The sequence below is a fragment of the Bos indicus genome, chromosome 3 (genome assembly GCF_029378745.1).
Source record: "Bos indicus isolate NIAB-ARS_2022 breed Sahiwal x Tharparkar chromosome 3, NIAB-ARS_B.indTharparkar_mat_pri_1.0, whole genome shotgun sequence".
Taxonomy (NCBI): Eukaryota; Metazoa; Chordata; class Mammalia; order Artiodactyla; family Bovidae; genus Bos; species Bos indicus.
The window spans coordinates 32,886,389-32,909,819 of NC_091762.1; the positions used below are offsets into that span (position 1 = coordinate 32,886,389).

Genomic DNA, 23,431 nt, shown 5'->3' on the forward strand with positions numbered 1-23,431 from the left:
TGTCAACCAATTCTTGCCTTGAGAACCCCATGAACAGTATGAAAAGGCAAAATGATAGGATACTGAAAGAGGAACTCCCCAGGTCAGTAGGTGCCCAATATGCTACTGAAGATCAGTGGAGAAATAACTCCAGAAAGAATGAAGGAATGGAGCCAAAGCAAAAACAATACCCAGCTGTGGGTGTGACTGGTGATAGAAGCAAGGCCCGATGCTGTAAAGAGCAATACTGTATAGGAACCTGGAATGTCAGGTCCATGAATCAAGGCAAATAGGAAGTGGTCAAAGGAGAGATGGCAAGAGTGAATGTCGACATTCTAAGAATCAGAGAACTAATATGGACTGGAATGGGTGAATTTAACTCAGATGACCATTATATCTACTACTGTGGGCAGGAATCCCTGAGAAGAAATGGAGTAGCCATCATGGTTAGCAACAGAGTCCGAAATGCAGTACTTGGATGCAATCTCAAAAACGACAGAATGATCTCTGTTCATTTCCAAGGCAAACCATTCAATATCACAGTAATCCAAGTCTATGCCCCAACCAGTAATGCTGAAGAAGCTGAAGTTGAACGGTTCTATGAAGACCTACAAGACCTTTTAGAACTAACACCCCCAAAAGATGTCCTTTTCATTATAGGGGACTGGAATGCAAAAGTAGGAAGTCAAGAAACATCAGGCAAATTTGGCCTTGGAATACGGAATGAAACAGGGCAAAGGCTAATAGAGTTTTGCCAAGAAAATGCACTGGTCATAGCAAACACCCTCTTCCAACAACACAAGAGAAGACTCTACACATGGACATCACCAGATGGTCAACACCGAAATCAGATTGATTATATTCTTTGCAGCCAAAGATGGAGAAGCTCTATACAGTCAACAAAAACAAGACCAGGAGCTGACTGTGGCTCAGATCATGAACTCCTTATTACCAAATTCAGACTTAAATTGAAGAAAGTAGGGGAAACCACTAGACCATTCAGGTATGACTTAAATCAAATCCCTTATGATTATACAGTGGAAGTGAGAAATAGATTTAAGGGCCTAGATCTGATAGACAGAGTGCCTGATGAACTATGGACAGAGGTTCGTGACATTGCACAGGAGACAGGGATTAAGACCATCCTCATGGAAAAGAAATGCAAAAAAGCAAAATGGCTGTCTGGGGAGGCTTTACAAATAGCTGTGAAAAGAAGAGAAGCGAAAAGCAAAGGAGAAAAGGCAAGATATAAGCATTTGAATGCAGAGTTCCAAACAATAGCAAGAGATAAGAAAGCCTTCCTCAGCAATCAATGCAAAGAAATAGAGGAAAACAATAGAATGGAAAAGACTAGAGATCTCTTCAAGAAAATTACAGATACCAAGGGAACATTTCATGCAAAGATGGGCTCGATAAAGGACAGAAATGGTGTGGACCTAACAGAAGCAGAAGATATTAAGAAGAGATGGCAAGAATACACAGAAAAACCGTACAAAAAAAAATCTTCACAACCCAGATAATCACGAAGGTGTGATCACTCATCTAGAGTCAGACATCCTGGAATGTGAAGTCAAGTGTGCTTTAGAAAGCATCACTATGAACAAAGCTAGTGGAGGTGATAGAATTCCAGTGTAGCTATTTCAAATCCTGAAAGATGATGCTGTTAAAGTACTGCACTCAATATGCCAGCAAATTTGGAAAACTCAGCAGTGGCCACAGGACTGGAAAAGGTCAGTTTTCATTCCAATCCTAAAGAAAGGCAATGCCAAAGAATGTTCAAACTACCACACAATTGCACTCATCTCACATGCTAGTAAAGGAATGCTCAAAATTCTCCAAGCCAGGCTTCACCAATTCGTGAACCGTGAACTTCCTGATGTTCAAGCTGGTTTTAGAAAAGGCAGAGGAACCAGAGATCAAATTGCCAACATCTGCTGGATCATGGAAAAAGCAAGAGAGTTCCAGAAAAACATCTATTTCTGCTTTATTCACTATGCCAAAGCCTTTGACTGTGTGGATCACAATAAACTGTGGAAAATTCTTTAAGAGATGGGAATACCAGACCACCTGACCTGCCTCCTGAGAAATCTGTGTGCAGGTCAGGAAGCAACAGTTAGAACTGGACAAGGAACAACAGACTGGTTCCAAATAGGAAATGGAGTACATCAGGCTGTATATTGTCACCCTGCTTATTTAACTTATATGCAGAGTACATCATGAGAAATGCTGGACTGGGAGAAACACAAGCTGGAATCAAGATTGCTGGGAGAAATATCAATAACCTCAGATATGCAGATGACACCACCCTTATGGCAGAAAGTGAAGAGGAACTCAAAAGCCTCTTGATGAAAGTGAAAGTGGAGAGTGAAAAAGTTGGCTTAAAACTCAACATTCAGAAAACGAAGATCATGGCATCTGGTCCCATCACTTCGTGGGAAATAGATGGGGAAACAGTGGAAACAGTGTCAGACTTTATTTTTGGGGGCTCCAAAATCACTGCAGATGGTGACTGCAGCCATGAAATTAAAAGGCGCTTACTCCTTGGAAGGAAAGTTATGACCAACCTAGATAGCATATTCAAAAGCAGAGACATTACTTTGCCAACAAAGGTCCATCTAGTCAAGGCTATGGTTTTTCCATTGGTCATGTATGGATGTGAGAGTTGGACTGTGAAGAAGGCTGAGTGCCAAAGAATTGATGCTTTTGAACTGTGGTGTTGGAGAAGACTCTTGAGAGTCCCTTGGACTGCAAGGAGATCCAACCAGTCCATTCTGAAGGAGATCAGCCGTGGGATATCTTTGGAAGGAATAATGCTAAAGCTGAAACTCCAATACTTTGGCCACCTGATGCGAAGACTTGACTCATTGGAAAAGACTCTGATGCTGGGAGGGATTGGAGGCAGGAGGAGAAGGGGACGACAGAGGATGAGATGGCTGGATGGCATCACTGACTCGATGGACATGAGTCTGAGTGAACTCGGGAAGTTGGTGATGACAGGGAGGCCTGGCATGCTGCGATCATGAGGTCGCAAAGAGTTGCACACAACTGAGCTGAACTGAACCTGGAGATATTAAAGGACAATTTGTGTAGTGTTGTTAGGTAGTTAGAATAGGAAAAAAGAGTCCAAAATGGCAGTAGCTAAAAGACAAAGAAACGAAGAAGCCTGAGAAAATGGAACAAAAGAAAATCCGAGGACTGGCGTGAGAACCTGAGGTGAAACAAACAGCCTTCCTGGCTATCCCAGTTTACATATGGCAGGTTCATGGGGAGGAGACAAAACATATAAAAAGAGGAGCCAGGATTGATCCTCCCTTTTTGGGTTGGCCCCTCCTCATGCCTCAAGGATGTACTATCCTTCGCTTGCCAAATAAAACTAAACTGTAACAGAGCTGTAACACTTGTCCATTGTTTCAAATCTTTGCTGCAATGAGACAGAACCAAGGAAATTACACACTCCCCTGACAGTATCACCCACTGGGAAAAAAGCCAAAATTGGGGATAGTTTTCTCCAATGCTACTCATGAATGAGATTTTGTCTTATCTTTTACCCCTAAAACATCTCTGTTGTCACCCACAGTGTTTGCCTCATGGACTATTTGGCTCTAGTTACTGGAAATATGTTCCTCTCCTGTGGCCCAAACATACGCAGAGGTCCACAACTATCCTTACTTCTGGGTCTGTGGCCTATCTCCAGTACCAAGGGGATTCTGTGAAAACTTCAGCCACTCATCTGCACCAAATGTATACAGTGGCTTGGGCTGGTGACCAAAAATCCCCTTGCTATGTGACTCCTGTTTATGGAACCTCTATGTTTAACTATAGTGACTCTAAATAGTATGTTTTTCCCCTGCTGTGAAGTAGATCAAATAATCTCCAGATTCCCAAGGTTTGTCAAATTTGGGATGGCTTAGGGTAGATGAGAGGTGCGTATGGAGTCTTGATGTCCATAGCCCCCATCTATATAGAAAGGAGCAATCATACCCAAACAAGGGCTTCCCTAGTGGCTCAGATGGCAAAGAGTCTGCCTACAATGCAGGAGACCTGGGTTCAATCTCTGGATTAGGAAGATCACCTGGAGAAGAGAATGGGAACCCACTCCAGTATTCTTGCCTGGAGAATCCCATGGACAGAGGAGCCTGGTGGGCCATGGACCATGGGGTCACAAAGAGTTGGACACAACTGAGTGACTTTCACTTTCAAACTTTCATACCCAAGCAAATCATAGACACATGGAGGTGGCGGGGGTGGGCAGTTTCCCTACTGTCTGTCAAGTAACTCACAAGATATTGCATTCTAAATGGACAGGAAAAGAAGAAGCTCCCTACAGAGCAGGTGCCTCTCTGGTTCACAAACAAGAGATCTGAATATGTGGAGTCTCTGTGGGCTTTTCCGCCCTATGAGTGGACAGGTTGATGCACCTTGAGATTTCTTTCCCTCTGGGCTGGTATAAAGTTCCCCATAACCTTCTTGCTATTAAGTTCAGGTGGTAGGCCTGTGGTAGTATGTCACGGTGGGAATGGCCAACATTTATTTTCCTTCCCTAAAATGTAGGTATAAGTGCTAAACTAGAAATCCAGGAGTTAGCATACCTCACCTCCCCTCAGAAACACATCAAAATTACATCTACATGTGGAACAATTCTCACTGAAAACTAACTAAAAAAGCGCAGAAGGACTCCTGTACAACTAAGGCTGTAAGAAAGATACACATGTAATCAGGAGTTCAGGACCTGTGACCCTGGGAGGGGACTCAGAGTAAAAAGGGGTGTACATGGGTGGGACACCACCCACTCTGGGGAGTGAGAAGTTGAGAGCCACAAATCTGGAGCCCCAGTCCTGGGGTCCTACACTGGGGAGACAGGGTCCCTTTGTTGATTGGCAGACTGTTTGAATTAACAAGAGAGCTGTAGAAACCTGGACTCCACCATGAGGACCACAGGCATGCTGTCTTTCCTCTAAGGCAAGGTGGAGAGAGGTCTGCTTTAGTGGGTGCCAGGTTGCTTGCAACTACCTGTGGGCATGCCCCAACCCGAGTCGAGCAAATGCTCTTTCCCCACTCATTCCATGTCACACTGCAGCAAGTGATCTGGGGTGGCCATGACCAAAGAAATGATTCAAACCTTAGAATACAAAGGTGACCCAGGGCCTGGGTGGGGCAGCAGGTATTGGTGAAAGAACAGACAAATAGATATAGAGAGCCCAGAAGCAGGCCTGCGTAAATACAGTCAACTGATCTTTGACAAAGAAGCAATACAATGCAAAAAAGATAACTCAACAAATGGTGCTGGAAAAATTAGACATTCATATACCAAAAACAAAAACACAAAAACGAACAAACAAAAATAAACAAACAGAGACAGAGAACCCAAACCACTCACAAAAGTTAACTCAAAATAGATTATAGATCTAAGAGTAAAATACAACACTACAAAAATCTTAGAAGATAATACGGGAGAAAACCTACATGACCTTGGTTATGATTATATCTTTTTAGAAATCACACCAAAAGTATGATTCATGAAAGAAATAATGGATAAGTTGGACTTGGCTAAAATTAAAAACTTCTATTCTGCAAGAGACAGTATCTGGAGAAATAGAAGACAAGCCACAGACTTGGAGAAAATATTTGCAAAAGACACATATGATAAATGACTGTTAGCTAAAAATCTATATATAAAAGAGAGAGACAACCCTCTTAAAACTGAGCAATAAGATAACAACTAACCTGATTAAAAAATGAACCAACAAACTTAACAGACACCTCACCAAAGAAGATATAGAAATGCAAAATAAACATATGAAAATCTACATCATATGTCATCAAGGAAATGAAAATTAAAGTAATGAGCTACCAGTACACACTTATGAGGATGGTCAAAATCTGGAACACTGACGCTAAATACTGGTGAGGATGTGGAGCGACAGGAACTTTCATACATTGCTGGTGGGAATGAGAAGTGGTACAGATGCTTCAGAAGACCATTTGGAGGTTTCTTACAAATTATGCATACTTTTACTAAATGATCCATCAACCACACTCTGGTATTTATGCAAAGAAGTATAAAACTTATGTCCACAAACAAAAATGCTGCTCATTAATGATTATGGAAGCTTTATTCTTAATTGCCAAAACTTGGACACTATCAAGATGTCCTTCAATAAGTGAATGAGTAAGTAAGCTGTGGTATATCCAGACAATGGAATATTAACACTAAAAAGAATGGAGCTATCAAGTCATGAAAAGACAAGGAGGAATCTTAAATGCATATTACTAAGTGGAAGAAGCCAATTTGAAAAGCTTATAAACAGTATGACTTCAACTATATGACATTCTGAAAGAGGCAAAACTATTGAAAAATAACAAGATCAGTGGCTGTGAAGGATGAGGGGAGGAGGAGGAGGGAACACAGAGGGTTTTCAGGAGGGCAAAGCTATTCTGCATGATATTATAATGATGCATATATGTCATTATAAATTTTTTCAAACGCATAGAATGTGTAACACCAAGAGTGAACCCTAATGTAAACTATGGACCTTGGGTGATAATTATGTGTCAATGTAGGCTCAGCCTTTATTTTAAAAAAGTACCATTCTGGTGAGTGATGTGGATAATGGGGGAGACTATACATGTGTGGAAGTATATGGGATATCTCTGTACCTCCCTTTCAGATTTGTTGTAAACCTAAGACTGCTCTTGGACAATGGACATGAGTTTGAGCAGGCTCCAGGAGATGTTGAAGGACAGAGAGGCCTGGCATCCTGCAGTCCATGGGGTTGCAAAGAATCAGACACAACTGAGCAACTGAACAACAACAAGACTGCTCTTTAAAAATTGTTTTTTTTTTTAATTTATTTATTTTAATTGGAGGCTAATTACCTTACAATATTGTATTGGTTTTGCCATACATTGACCTGAATCTGCCACGGGTGTACATGCATGCAAATAAAGCTGCTAACTAAGCCACTAATCTCATTAGGTAAGAATTAAATCTTTACCATTATTTATGGTTTCAACAACTTAAGTCACTATTGGAAATTTGTCTTTTGACCAAAAATGATCAGTAAAGAGCTTACTTGTTATTATATTATTTTTAAAATGGATATACATATGTTTGTTAAATTCCATTTGCTAAATGTGTACTTAAATGCTATGTAACTTTTATTAAACCAGAGAAAAGGGAAAACATTTTTAAAATGCAAGGAGAAATGTGAGTTTAAGATAACAAAATGTTCTGTCTTATTTCAACACAGTTTCAAATTCTCACCTTCTTGAAAAAAATTGATTTTGATTACTTTGACTAGAATGCCAAAGTTGCTCTTTCCATATATGGAATCACCTAGGTGATTTTGCATCACTTTATGGTTTCTCAGAGCTTAAACACACACACACACACACACACAAATTGTTTTTTTTTAAACAAAGTTATTATCTTCATATTTAATTTTGAAATGATATATCTATTATTTGCTTTAAAAAGTTCTAGCAAAAAATGCACAGAGGATTAGCTAAAATAATATTGCCAAAATGTTAACTGTTGAAGCTGGGTGATATGTACCCACAGATTCATTTTACTATTATTTGCTTTTCTCTTATATCAGCCTAGAAATTCTATAATAAAAGGTTTATAAACTGGATCTTTAAAAGAAAGAAGAATAGGGATCCAGAAAGTTAAGTGACTTTCCCAAAGCCACCCAATCCCAGTCTCTGGACTTTAATTCCTGTGCTATTTCTTTTACCCCACGCTAAGCAGGCATGGCAGGGCCACAGGTGGCTCCAAATGGTCATAATGGTATTGTCTGAGACACAAACTATGCCATTGTCAGACTGGCTCCCTGACCCCAGCACACCAAGGAAGGAATGCTGAGTTAAAATATATGTTTGTGGCGGGGAGGGGCATGAGAAATGGGGTTCTGGTGAGCTAGGTAAAAAGAATGTGTTGGGCTACTCAGGAATTCAAAAGAGATTTTCTATATTAAATAATTTCTGTTTTCAGAAAAAAAAATTGGAAAATACATAAACTAATCTAGTATGACATGTTTGGGTCTTTCTTACATCTTACTAGGGCTGAAACAATGAGCCAGAGTGGGTAAAGGGTAAAAGAGAGAATGTATTAATAGACACCTTTGTACCAACCAGGCTGATTCTCATGCTCTCCTGTTTCTGACAGCCAAGCATTATTCTGAACTTAGAGGCTGTGGACCTTAGATTTTGAAGGTTTCATGAAAGAGAGACCCTTCCAGTGCCCAGGGACTGGGGCTGGGAAATTACATCTGGGCTGAGCTAAGGAGGATTTTGTACTCACAAATGACTGGATGGAGTCCCACGCTGCCTTGGTGCTGTTGTCTGAGTTGTATCGCTGGATGCTCTCGGTCAAACCCTCAGCCACGTATTCTTTCAACTGTATGGGGCACATTCCAGCAGAGGAGGCATTGTAAAAAGCAGGTGAGTTCAAGGAACAGGGAATTTCTAATGCAGGCTAATAAAATAGTTCCATTTGCTCATCCCTTCCAAACGATCTCTTCAGAACTAAGTCAGGGGAGGGAGCTTATATATAGGAAGAAATGCTGAGGATGGGATGGCAATGAAGGAAGAAACATACAGCATTTTCTTGACCTTCCAAAACCCTGGGTTTACAAAGGATGCAAAGGGGCAAACCAAACATGGGTTCTCCTAGGCACTTAGACACTTTAGACACTTAGACACTGAGGCACTGGAGACTTTACTTCCAGATAGATGGAGAAAAGTAAATAGGTAAATAAGGGGAAGATAAACTTGATTTTTACTGTTCTTCCCATTCATCCTTCAAAGCACCACTCAAATACAATCACCTTCATAATTTTTTTTCTCCCTAATTACAATCTCTTTTTCCTTCATCCTTCCACTTTGACTCTAGCTCTATCATAGGACTTACTTGTGCCAACTTCTCCTCCCCACACCCCCTGTCCACTCTTAGCAATCCAACAATGAATTGTGTTTTTTATAACTTACCTTCTGTTCGTACACAAACAGCAGGATGGCCAAGGTCACCTCAGCAAGGAGGATAATCAGCAGCAGGACAAAGAACTGGGGCAAAGCAAAGAGATGCTCACAGCACTGAGCCCAGCTACTCCCCCACTCCCACTCTACCCTGGGAGCATAAAGGCAGATCTCTGTACATGGGCAGAAGTTCCCACCTACTCGAGCTTTCATAGGCTTTTTCATGTTTTGTGAGGAATATCTGTTCTTTTCCTACAACCAGACTTCAAGACTCTAGAGGGCAGATCAGCTGTCTTCCAGCTTCTCTCTCTTCTTCCCATTGCATCTACTGAGTTCCAGGTGCATAGTGAATATGGATTACCATTTGTTGAATCAGTGAAGCAGTTTTGACATTAGCTAACTGAAACAGTTGAGCAAAAGACTAGTAAACTAAATCCTGTGTCTTCTGCACATGGGGCCTGGTTCTTTCTGCAAGCAGAGGGCTATTTGGGGGTGGAGGAAGGTGATAATAGAGATTGAGAGGAGCCCTGTACAGACAGGGAGAAGAGGTGCTCCAGTCATGATCTTCACTCATATTCATCTCCAATTTTAGATGTTTGTGCTAATCACACTTAACAGCAAACACATTTTCACTTTTTCATTTTCTTTCATTGTTTTACCCCAACACAAACTTTGATTATTTAAAACCTTTTTCCCACGTCTATTATCTTCCATCTTTTGCTAATAGTCTGGGAACTATCTGAGAACAAGGACTTTCTTATTCTATCTTTTGGCTTCAGTTTAACACATAAAGGAAAGAAGATTAACCACATGACTTGAGGAAGAAGAAAAGTGATTGGGAACCTGTATTTATGGATAGAGTGGTGCTTTATTATCGAGCTCTGTGTGGGCACACCAGAGAAATGAGAAACTCTTCTTTCATAGAGCTTATAGGCAAAGCCTAAGTCTAAAGGTGCTCCTGAGGCTAGTTAGCCAACAGGGAGAAAGTGAAAAGCTCTAGTATCTCTCACGTTAGACCCCAATGGCCTCAGCCTAGGCTCTCACCCAGCTGGGCCACTCACACTGTGGTGTAGCTAGTATAGATCTGAGACACATACATATCCTCTGCCATCTTAGGAGGGTCACAATACTCAGAAGAATCTAGAGACTAGATTTTCCACCAGTGAGTGACTCTGAGTCAGATCCTGGGAATATACACTAATGTGAGGAAGATTTAGGTAGATGGATGATGCTTGATTTCAACCATATATAAAGAATAAATAAAAAGCTATGAATGCAAATTATACTGATAAGGGTCATCATTAACAGTGTAAAATGGATACTAAGGAGGACAGTGATATCTTCTCTTATTTATCCCTCTCAGAAACAAAATACTATGGGCCTAGACACACTGGACTGAGCTGAGGAGCCAACTTCATGTTCCAACAATTTCTTTGCACTAATAGATGAGCTACCAGAAAACGTCTTGCCTGTGGTTTAAGACATCATGCCCACCTCCCCCACTTAGGCGCATCAGCTGTGAGAGTCACTCACCGACATAAGCAGGCACTTATTCTCCTTGATGGATCCCATGCAGCCCAGGAAGGCAACCACCATGATGACGGAACCCACAATGACAAGCACATTGCCCAGCGTGAGAGAAGGGAGGTTATGGAAGAGTACTCCAAACTTGCTGTGGATCAGGAGGTAGATCCCAAGGCCCAAAATGCAGCAGCCACAGAACTGAAAAGAAGAATCACATAACATTCTGAAATGCAAGGTGGTTCTTAAATATCTCCTCATACCCCCTTACTTGACATTAGAATCATTTTTCCCCATTGGCCCTAGCCAACAAACTCTTCACCCAGATTTCTCCAAGTGCCTAAAAAATAGGTATCATCTCCTGTGATGTCCCACGCATACCTCATCCTATTCATATCAGATATCAAAAAGGTCATTCCTATGGATAACACAGTATTTTCATGATTCAGATTCCTACTTCTTTTTCTAGATCTTCATGATTCAGATACCTACTCCTTACTGGCTCAACTGCTTATATGTGGTCTTCCCTTTGTAAAGGGAATACACTGGTTGAGAAGTTCATCTTTCTTGGCAGAAGATTAGAGAAGCCAAACTTTTAAGAATCTTCTCATAGAAACATGAGTAACAACTCAACCTATGTCTGAAATTCAATTGCTAAATTTGATACAGTTAAAGTGTTAGCCTCTCAGTCCTGTCCAGCTTTTTGTGACCCCATGGATTATACACTGCTCCCCCCGACCTCCCCCAGGCTCCTCTATCTATCCACAGAATTCTCCAGACAAGAATACTGGAGTGGGTTGTCATTCCCTTCTCCAGAGGATCTTCACGGCACAAGGATTGAACCCTGGTCTCCTGCATTGCAGGCAGATTCTTTACTGTCTGCATCACCAGGGAAGCCTTAATATAGTGAAACCTCCCCAGAAAAGGGGACTTCCTTTTTGATCAGCTATTTTTTCCAAGGATTCAGGGTTGGGGTCTGGGGAGCAAGAAAAAAAGGGGCATTCAATACAGGGAGTGTAGAATCTTAGGTTTCTCACCCATAGATGTCAGCAGTGAGCAAAATAGCCTAAAGCTCCCAGAGAAACAGCCTCACCAATCACACTGGTGTCTTTCATTTTTGCAGGCTTTTCTTACAGCAGGATGGGAATAGGGGAGAAAATTATCATTCCCTTCTTCTTAGGCTGGGTGTACTGCACATGACCTTTGCATGCATGAATTGCACTCCATATCAGGCTCTTCAGGAGAGGAGAGAGAAGTAGAGTGTAGCTAGGAAGAGGTGAGCTTAATCATGCTCAGAAAAGACACACTTACCCAAAAGATCAAATTGAAGAAAAACAGGACAAACTTCAGCAATTTCAAGCTACTCATGCCCATGCTTGAGATATTCTTGCCCTAAAAAGTAGAAGGAAGAAGAGAGGATGTGAGTAACCTGACTCTGCAAAGTGGCACCAGAGATCAGAGGACACAAATGTTCAGGGTTCAAGGGTCTCCAGCATCACTGTGAGTTTTAGCTGTGAATCTTCTCTGGAAAGTTTCCCCAAACTTCTTGCTCTTTTAGTCTCTGAATCGAGGTACCAATTAGCTCATCTTGGACATTCACTTTTGCTTCAGTTCAGCAAGCCAGAGTGCTTAACATTTAATTAAGCCCTCTAGAAGCACATAGTAAAGCCATTCTTAGAGGAGGGTGAATTACAGTGACACAAAGCAGGCATCTGGGGGATAAGGGATAATCTGGTCAATCATCTGGGGAGGTCAGTGACTTGATCCACCAGTTTCTTAAATACCCCGAGATGCATATACACTCTACATTTGGTCTACGAACTTCTCTACATGAAAGTGGAGGGAGCATACCTATGCCTCAGTCATTCTTTTACCAAAGAAACATATATGATGTTTTCTGTTCTAGGTGCTGTGGGAGATATAACCATTACTAAGCAATAACTATCTTCCAGAGAATGTCAGTCTTACAGCAGAGATAAAACTGACCAACAAATATCCAATGAAGAAATGAAAAGAGATTAGCAATGAGAGCTTGAATTTTTAAAAAATAGAATTTCATTTTTCAGTAGAGGACATCAATATTCAAAGTCTGGTCCTCAATTCTAGAGATCCAGATACACAATTTTTAATTTTCTTTCAGAATTAATGAGGTTATATAGAAGGACTCATATTTTAAAACTGCACATAAGACTGATATATAAAGCAGAATGTCAATTTGTTGTTTTTCTCCCAATATAACTATGCCTTTTCTAGTTCATGGATTGCTTTTATAATCCATTATACTGTCCTTGCAGTATCAAGATGCCCAGAAATGAGATGATCTTAAGGGATAGTTCATTTAGGGTATAAATAAGCCTAAGGGTTTTATATTACCTGGTCTCACATTCAGGGCTTCCCTTGGGGCTCAGCTGGTAAAGAATCAGCCTGCAATGCAGGATACCTGGGTTTGATCCCTAGGTCAGGAAGATCCCCTGGAGAAGGGAAAGGCTACCCACTCCAGTATTCTGGCCTGGAGAGTTTCATGGACTACAGTCCATGGGGTCGCAAAGAGTTGGACAAGACTGAGCAACTTTCACTTTTTTTCTTATATTCAGGCCTTTAATCTATTTTGCGCTTATTTTTGTGTGTGGTGTTAGGGAGTACGGAGATTCCTTTAAAAACTAAAATAGAACTGTCATATAACCCAGCAATCCCGCTACTGGCATATACCCAGAAAAAATCATAATTCCAAAAGACACATGCACCCCAATGTTCACTGCTGTAGTATTACAATAGTCAGAATATGGTAGCAACCTAAATGTCCATCAACAGAGGAATGAATAAAAAAGTTGTAGTACATATACACAACAGAATATTACTCAGCCACAAAAAAGAATAAAACCAGGTCACTTGTAGAGACGTGGATGGACCTAGAGACTGTCAAACAGAATGAAGTAAGTCAGAAAAACAAATATCGTATATTAATGCATATATGTGGAATCTAGAAAAATGGTATAGATGATCTTATTTGCAAAGCAGAAACAGAGACACAGATGTAGGGGGCAAACATATGGGGACCAAGAGGGGAAAGGTGAGGGTGGGATGAATTGGGAGATTGGGACTGACATATGAACACTATTTTTTTGCTTTTTTAAAATTTATTTTTAATATGTATACACTATTAATACTATGTATAAAATAGACAACTAATGAGAGCCTACTGTATACCTTGGATAACTCTACTCAGAGCCTTGTGGTGACCTAAATGGGAAGGAAATCCAAAAAAGAGAAGCTATATATATATATATATACAGGTATAGCTCATTCATCTTGCTGTACAGTAGAAACTAATACAACATTTTAAAGTAACTATATTACAATAAAAATTAATTTTAAAGAAGTGTGATGATTTACTACACAAACTTTGAAGTCACATTTGATTTCAACTCTCACATATACCACCAAACAAGTATGTGAGATTTGGAAACTTGCTTAACATTTCTAGTCACAATTTATTCCTATGTAAAATGGGATAATACTTATACCTCACAGGGTAGAAGTGAATATTAAATCATCTTATCACAGAGACTGATATACAACCAGTACTCGGTAAATGGAATCCATGCTTATTAACATGAATTTGAGTGTTTTCCAGGCCTCATAATCAAGGGTTAGCTGCCCAAAAGGACTACACTCATTTGAATGTGTCCACTGAAATGTTACCTCCTTTATCAATACAGCTGAAAATCTTTGAATTTCCATAGCATTTAGTGCTGTTCTTTGGGATTTGATAGCCACACACTGGAAACAACCTGTGCTATTGTGACTTATAAGAAACATATTATGATGACTAAAATATATTTCTCAGAAACATTTGATCTTCATCCATAGTTCCTGGCTCACAGCTCCCAAAACTCTTGGGAATACACTGAGCAATAAGAACAATCAGAACATTTTTTGATATATAGTATTTGGTCTCTCATCCTCAACTCCTGAAAATAATTCAGAACCATAAAGGTATCTTGTTATTCATAACAAGCCCTTACCACCACAACTGGGTTAATGCTAATGAAGGTGACTTATTTTTTATTGACATATAGTTAATTTACAACATTGTTTTAGTTTTACATGTACAGCAAACTGATTCAGTTATGATATATATATTTTTTTCAGTTTCTTTTCCATTATTATAAGATATTGAGTAGAGTTTCCTATGCTAATAGTAAGTTCTTGTTGTTTACCTATTCTATATATAGTAGTGTATATATGTTAATCCCAAACTACTAATTATCTCTCTCCTTTCCCTGACTGTATCATATTAAGTGAAGTAAGTAAGACAAAGACAAATAACATAGATATCACTCTTACATGAAATATTAAAAAAATGACATAAACTAACTTATTTACAAAGGAGAACAGATTCATAGACAGAGAAAACAAACTTTCCAAAGGATGTTCAAACTACCACACAATTGCACGCATCTCACATGCTAGCAAAGTAATGCTCAAAATTCTCCAAGCCAGGCTTCAACAGTATGTGAACTGTGAACTTCCAGATGTTCAGGCTGGATTTAGAAAAGGCAGAGGAACCAGAGAGCAAATTGCTAACATCTGTTGAATCATTGAAAAAGCAAGAGAGCTCCAGAAAAAACATCTACTTTTGCTTTATTGACTTCACCAAAGCCTTTGGCTGTATGGATCACAACAAACTGTGGAAAATTCTGAAAGAGATAAGAATACCAGACCACCTTACCTGCCTCCTGAGAAATCTATATGCAGGTCAAAAAGCAACAGTTAGAACTGGACATGGAACAAGAGACTGGTTCCAAATAGGGAAAGGAGTACATCAAGGCTGTATATTGTCACCCTGCTTATTTAACTTATATGCAGAGTATATCATGCAAAATGCCAGGCTGAATGAAACACAAGCTGGAATCAAGATTGCTGGGAGAAATATCAATAACCTCAGATATGCAGATGACACTGTCCATATGGCAGAAAGCAAAAAAGAACTAAAGAGCCTATTGATGAAAGTGAAGGAGGAGAGTGAAAAAAGTTGGCTTAAAGCTCAACATTCAGAAAACTAAGATCATGGCATCCGGTCCTATCACTTCGTGGCAAATAGATGTGGAAACAATGGAAATAGTGACAGACTTTATTTTCTTGAGCTCCAAAATCACTGCATATGGTGACTGCAGCCATGAAATTAAAAGATGCTTGCTCCTTGGAAGAAAAGCTATGACCATATGAAGCTATGAGCATATGAAAAAGCAGAGACTAACAACAAAGGTCTGTCTAGTCAAAGCTATGGTTTTTCCAGTAGTCATGTATGGATGTGAGAATTGGACTATAAAGAAAGTGGAGCACTGAAGAATTGATGCTTTTGAACTGTGGTGTTGGAAAAGACTCTTGAGAGTCCCTTGGACTGCATGGAAATCAAACCAGTCCATCCTCAAGGAAATCAGTACTGAATATTCATTGGAAAGACTGATGCTAAAGCTGAAACTCCAATACTTTGGCCACCTGATGCAAAGAACTGACTCATTGGAAGAGACCCTGATGCTGGGAAAGATTAAAGGTGGGAGGAGAAGGGGGGGCAACAGAGGATGATAGGGTTGGAGACGGACATGAGTTTGAGCAAGCTCCAGGAGTTTTATTGACATATAGTTTTGTGTATAGTGATGGACATCGAAGCCTAGCATGCTGTAGTCCATGGGGTCGCAAAGAGTCGGACATGACTGAATGACTGAACTGAACTGAGGTCCATTCAAGTTGCCACAGATGGCATTATTTCATTCTTTTTGTGGCTGAGTAATATTACATTGTATCCATGTGCCATATCTTCTTTATCCATTCGTCTGTTGATGGACATTTAGGTTGCTTCCATGTCCTGACTATCCTAAATGGTACTGCTAAGATCATTGAAGGGCATGTATCTTTTATGAAGGTGAACTTTGCAAAGCACCAAAGGATAGAGCCTAGTTGCCAGGAGAACCAACTGTGAATAGAAGATCGAAACTTAGTCTCATTCCTTGATTTTCAAGGAGGGGAGAGGGGAATAGAGGTTGAATCAATCACCAAGTGAATTAGTCAATCATACCTCCACAAAAAAAAAAAAAAAAAAAAAGGAGGAGTTCAGAAAGCTTCCACTTGGGGGAGAACCAGAACATTTTTATGTGCTATCATTCTGGTTCCAAGCTTCATACAGACATAAAGACCTTTTGTTAGGACTTCATCCTATGTATCTCTTCATCTGACATTACATATTGTTTGTATTAAAGCAGTAGTCTAGTGAGTAAATGGATTCTCCTGAGTTCTGTGAGCTTTTTTGGTAAATAAGTTGCACCCAAGGATGGGGTTATGGGAACCTCTGACTTATAGGAAGTAGGTGGGTCAGAAGCTTGGGTAACACTTGGACTTGGGGCTGGTATTTTAAATGGACAAGCAGCCTTGTGAGACTGAGCCCTTTGCTTGTGGAATCTGATTCTATTTCTGGGTAGACATGGTTAGAATTGAGTTGAATTATTGGACACTCTGCTGGTATCCAAGAATTGCTTGCTGGTTTGGAAAAGCTGCCACCCACATATATATTGGAATCAGGTCCAGGAAGCTAATCTATAGCCTAAAGCTCTAACAATAGGTGAATGGATGAATAAATGGTGGTAAAACTATATAATGGTATACTTCTTGGGAATAAAAAGAAGGAACTGTTGCTACATGTTAGAATGTAGGTGAATCTCCAAATGATTAAGGTGAGTGAAAGAAGTTAGCCAAAAAGGAGTACCTAATGTGTGGTTAGACTATATAAAATTTTAGAAAATGAAAAGTATAAGAGCAGAAAGCAAATGAGTGATTCCCTAGGGTAGAGGAGTGTGAGAGTGGGGGTAAATAGAGCAGGGAAGAACAAGAGGCAGGGATTACAAAAGACCATGCACAATCTTTTGTGAGTGGTGAACATATTTGTTACTTTGATTGTAGTGATGGTCTTTTTTTTTTTTAATTTTGAGGAAAACTTACAACTTCATTTTTCTCTATCTGTTTGGGTTTTTTTTTAATTGAAATATATTTGCTTTACAATGTTTGTAGTCATGGTTTTATGTGTGTATTCAGTTCAGTTCAGTCACTCAGTCGTGTCCGACTCTTCGCGACCCCATGAATCGCAGCACGCCAGGCCTCCCTGTCCATCACCAACTCCTGGAGTTCACTCAGACTCAAGTCCATTGAGTCGGTGATGCCATCCAGCCATCTCATCCTCTGTGTGTATATGCATGTCAAAAGGCCCTTCTTAATTTTCTCCTCTCCATCTCTCCAAATTCATAGTAACATTCCGAGGCTTATACTTTAAAATCTAGCAAGTAATGTTGGATACTTTTCTCCGTGCTTCCTTTCTTTCAATTGTTCAGTGGCACTTTCCTGGAATTTGCCCCTTTATTTTCCTCTGACCCCATAATTTGATTAGTTACTCATCATTCCAAGACTCGGTTGACTAGAATGTCAGCTCCTTGAGGGTAGGAGGTAGTTTATTCATCCTTGAATTCTTGAGTCTTAACACAGTAACTGATTACACTAAAAAAGTGAGATTGTTGAAAGAACAAATGACTGGAACTTTGCTTGTTAATTCTGAATAATCTGATGGAGTGGAATGAACACGACACTATAGAGTGAGGAGCTTTGGACTTGAGATTTACTGTGCCACTAAACTAATCTTCTGGACGTGAGAAAATAACTGACCCAGAAGGAGATTGGGCCAGGTGCCTCCTAGAGTCACCTCATGTCCAATATCCTCAGAGCCTGTGACAACTGCTTCAGGCCCTGTAATCTAATTGTCCACAGAGCACCCACTAATGAGGTGCCCACAAACCGGGGGATGTCCCCACTGATCCTTTCCTTCACAGACAGGAAAGAGAATCTCTTTCTCCTTCCCTGATTTTCCACGTAGTCTTGCACTGAATTAAGGGAGAAAAACTGCCCATTTTGTGAAGATTTTTAACACTTTTACTGTATTCAATGATGATCCCAGTTTTCACAGAGAGAGTGCCACCTCTTCCCTCTTTCCTTTTATCACTGTGGCTGGTCAGTTATGGAGTTACCACCCCTGCCAACCCCACTGGAAAAACTGACACACTTCTGCAGTCAAAATCTGTCACTCATGTGGTCCTGTGAAAAAAATCCCCGACATCAGCTTCCAGGAAACCTCTGTGACTAAACTGCCGTTAGGTGTGGTACCTCCCACACCCCACTGTGGAGGCCAGAAAGGAAGTTCACCCTTTAGTTTTCTTCAAGAAAAGAGCTCTTGGGCTGATAAACGGTCCCATTAATTTCTAGTTCAATCTGTTTTTCTCTGACCCATACTTATGGGTCATTGAATATAGTCTTGAATCTAATCAAGCCTAGAAGTGGCTAAGGTCAGACAGGAGTCCCAAGAAAGTATCACTTCTTGCTCTCCAGCCTTAACTGATTCAAGTTCAATCAGAACTTTGGATACACCCAAAAAACTTTGGTGTTAGACTACTATATTTATGAGATGTTAGTAAGTATTCCTAAAACAAAAACAAGCAAAACCATAGGGAGTGAGAGGAATCTATGGTTAATCATTTCAGAAGTGAGATCAAATAAAATAAAACATAAACAATGAAGTTTTTTTTTTTCTGATCAACTTCTGAGAAAACTGTTATATACTAATGTACATTGTGAGTCTCTAAGAGAAACGTCTACTTATATAACTACAAACCTATTCATGTATTACAGATTACTTATTAACAGCTTATAGTATTTCACAGCTCAGAGAATATTGCATTCCATGGAACATAGTTTGGCAAACTCTAGTACTGGACTTGGGTAGGTTTAGTTTTGAATTCTAACATTTGTGCTTACCAGAAGTATGGTCCTGGGCAATTTCCTTAACCTCTCTGACTTTCCCAATTTCTTCTTCTTTAAAGTGGTGATACAATAATTCATACCTTATTAGCTAAAGGACAAAATATTTCCTGGGTGGCTCAGTACCAGACTGCCAGGTTCAGCGAAAACTGAAAGATCAAATCTAGAACTTCCCTAACAGTCCATTCTTAAGGGTGACTCTGAAATTTCTGCTAGATTTTTTTTTAATTTTTTTAAATTAATTACTTAATTAATTTTACTTTACAATATTGTATTGGTTTTGCCATACATTGGCATGAATCCACCATGAGTATACATGTGTTCCCCATACTGAACCCCCTCCCACCTCCCTCCCCATACCATCCCTCTGGGTCATCCCAGTGCCCCAGTCCAAAGCACCCTGTATCATGCATCAAACCTGGACTGGTGATTCATTTCACATATGATATTTTGTATGTTTCAATGCCATTCTCCCAAATCATCCCACCCTCGCCCTCTCCCACAGAGTCCAAAAGACTGTTCAATACCTCTGTGTCTCTTTTGCTGTCCCACATACAGGGTTATCATTACCTTCTTCCTAAGTTCCATATATATGTGTTAGTATATTGTATTGGTGTTTTTCTTTCTGGCTTACTTCACTCTGTATAATAGGCTCCAGTTTCATCCACCTCATTAGAACTGATTCAAATGTATTCTTTTTAATGGCTGAGTAATATTCCATTGTGGGTATGTACCACAGATTTCTTATCCATTCATCTGCTGATGGACATCTAGGTTGCTTCCATGCCCTGGCTATTATAAACAGTGCTGCAATGAACATTTAGGTACACGTATCTTTCAATTCTGGTTTCCTCAGTGTGTATGCCCAGCAGTGGGATTTCTGGGTTGTATGGCAGTTCTATTTCTAGTTTTTAAAGGAATCTCCACACTGTTCTCCATAGTGACTGTACTAGTTTGCATTCCCACCAAGAGTGTAAGAGGGTTCCCTTTTCTCCACACCCTCTCCAGCATTTATTGTTTGTAGACTTTTGGATCGCAGCCATTCTGACTGGTGTGAAATGGTACCTCATTGTGATTTTGATTTGCATCTCTCTGATAACGAGTGATGTTGAGCATCTTTTCATGTGTTTGTTAGCCATCTGTATGTATTCTTTGGAGAAATGTCTGTTTAGTTCTTTGGCCCACTTTTTGACTGGGTTGTTTATTTTTTTGGAATTCAACTGCAGGAGTTGCTTGTATATTTTTGAGATTAATTCTTTGTCCGTTGCTTCATTTGCTATTATTTTCTCCCATTCTGAAGGCTGTCTTTTCACCTTGCTTAGAGTTTCCTTTGTTGTGCAGAAGCTTTTAATTTTAATTAGGTCCCATTTGTTTATTTTTGCTTTTATTTCCAATATTCTGGCAGGTGGGTCATAGAGGATTCTGCTGTGATTTATGTCAGAGAGTGTTTTGCCTATGTTCTCCTCTAGGAGTTTAATAGTTTTTGGTGTTACATTTAGATCTTTAATCCATTTTGAGTTTATTTTTGTGTATGGTGTTAGAAAGTGTTCTAGTTTCATTCTTTTACAAGTGGTTGACCAGTTTTCCCAGCACCACTTGTTAAAGAGATTGTCTTTTCTCCATTGTATATTCTGCTAGATCTTGAGGAATAAAATACATTAGGTGCCAGAAGTCCTTTTAGTAATCCTTTGCCCGTTTCATTTTTTGTAATATCTTTAAGTTTTGTGTGCTCTTGTTAAAAAAAAATTTAAACAATATAGAGAATACAAAAAAGGAAACAAAATCTCTGCAACCCCACATCCCAGAGATAACCACCTTTAACATTTTTGGTGAACATCTTCCCAGACATTTTTTTAATATACAGATCTATTTGACAATTTACATAGAAGAACATGGTATCCAGCAAGTAGTTATTGGTTTCCCATTTATTCCTACACAGAGTCTGTGGAGGTCTTAGATTCATCACTGGGGCCATAACTAACACAAGTTTTTTTTCTAAATAAGAGAAGAAATCTGTTCTCTATAAGTGCTCCCAAATTATGGCCCTCATGACAAAATAAATTTAGATAAATAATATAGTTCATCAAACTCTGCAAAAGGCCGAGCTCTTCATAAATAAATTTTATCTATAAATTTAGCCCCACTTTTCAAACAGGAAGTCCAAGGCTCAGACAGCCTATGTAACCAGCATAAGATCACCCAGCTAATAATCAACAAAGACAGGGCATAGGCCAAGGTCTTTCATCCTCCCAAGCCTACGTTCCTTCCATTGTCCCATGGCCTGGGTACTCATCTCCCACTTCATCATTCAACTCCCTCCCTACAATGTGATGAACCTCCAGGAGGACTCTTTCCATTTTTCACAGTTTGAACCCCTGTGAACAGTGGCTGAGGTAGGATGTGGGTTTGCAAGTATGTCTATTTATGGAGTAATAAGCAGTTATGGGTGGAGGGGTGTTACTAAAATCAAACAAAACCATCAACCTTTATGCATTAATTTCTTCTCATGTCTACATCACTTCATCAAAAGAATGTGTCTGTCAGTTTATTCTTTCCTTAAATCGTGTTCTGGTGAAAATTTCCTTTCAAGGCTGCTCTCCAGGGAGAGGAATCAGTGATTCATAAAAGAAAGAAGAAAGAAGCAAAGAGAAGAGAAACAAATGAGGAACACAAATCCAGATGATCCTGGGGTCTCATTTTCCTCCATTTGGGAGCTTAGCAAGGTCATCACTCAACAGAAAAACCACAGATGATCCTAGTGGCTGAGCTGAGACAGGACCTATATAACAAGGTGGCTCTCAAAACCGGAACAGTTACATAAAACAGCTACAACTTCTCCAGAGTCAATGGACTAGTAATTCTCTTTCCTTAGCATAAAATATGTAGAATTTTGATGCAGAAGGTCCCTGTCCTAGAGACTTGTCCATGGTGTGTTCAGCAAGCTATGTCCACAGTGGGCAAGACTCTCTGTGAAATAATGAAAGCTATTTCTATAAGTATTCCTGTCAAAAGTTGGAATAGCCTGAATCTAGTCATGAGGAAACATCAGACAAACCAAAATAGAGAGACAATCTAGAAAATATTTGCCAGTAGTCTTTACTCTTGCATGGAAAATCCCATGGACAGAGGAACCTGGTAGGCTGCAGTCCATGGGGTCACTAAGAGTCGGACACGACTGAGCGACTTCACTTTGACTTTTCACTTTCCTGCATTGGAGAAGGAAATGGCAACCCACTCCGGTGTTCTTGCCTGGAGAATCCCAGGGACGGGGGAGCCTGGTGGGCTGCCGTCTATGGGGTCACACAGAGTCGGACACGACTGAAGTGACTTAGCAGCAGCAGTCTTCAAGAATATCAATGTCATGAAACAAAGAAAGACTCAGGAACCATTCCAGATAGGAGAAAATTACATAGACAACACTTAAAAGCAATATATGATCAGAGATTCTAATAGCCAAGAACAGCAATGCCAAAGAATGTTCAAACTACTGCACAATTGCACTCATTTCATGTGCTAGCAAGATAATGCTCAAAATTCTTCAAGTTAAGCTTCAGCAGTACATGAACCAAGAATTTCCAGACGTATAAGCTGGATTTAGAAAAGGCAGAGGAACCAGAGATCAAATTGCTAACATTTATTGGATCATAGAGAAAGCAAGGGAATTCCAGAAAAGCATCTACTTCTGCTTCCCTGCCTATGCTAAAGCCTTTGACTGTATGGATCACAACCAACTGTGGAAAATTCTTAAAGACCACCTGACCTGTCTCCTGAGAAATCTGTAAGCAGCTCAAGAAGCAACAGTTAGAACAGGACATGGAACAATAGACTGGTTCCAAATTGGGAAAGGAGTACGTCAAGGCTGTGTATTGTCAGCCTACTTATTTAACTTATGTGCAGAGTAAATCATGCGAAATGCCAAGCTGGATGAAGCACATGCTGGAATCAAGATTGCCGGGAAAAATATCAATAACCTCAGATACGCAGATGACACTACCCTTATGGAAGAAATCAAAGAGGAACTAAAGAGCTTATTTATGAATGTGAAAGGAGAGCAAAAAATCTAGCTTAAAACTCAACATTCAAAAAAACAAGATCATGG

General features: G+C 39.9%; 1 protein-coding gene across 3 annotated transcripts in view; it reads right to left on the minus strand.

Moving 5' to 3' along the window:
• The window catches only part of CD53 (CD53 molecule), a 38,858-nt gene that overhangs the window by 9,874 nt on the left and 5,553 nt on the right, over positions 1-23,431 (minus strand). For 2 of the 3 annotated variants that reach the window (XM_070785949.1, XM_019956872.2), the window contains exons 2-5: positions 11,788-11,868; positions 10,489-10,677; positions 8,968-9,042; positions 8,282-8,377 (exon numbers count right to left, since the gene is read on the minus strand). In XM_070785949.1, the coding sequence (XP_070642050.1) occupies positions 8,282-8,377; positions 8,968-9,042; positions 10,489-10,677; positions 11,788-11,850 (423 nt within the window). In that variant the 5' untranslated portion in view covers positions 11,851-11,868. The remainder of the gene's footprint in view (positions 1-8,281; positions 8,378-8,967; positions 9,043-10,488; positions 10,678-11,787; positions 11,869-23,431) is intronic. The other variant, XM_070785948.1, reaches the window with a different exon arrangement.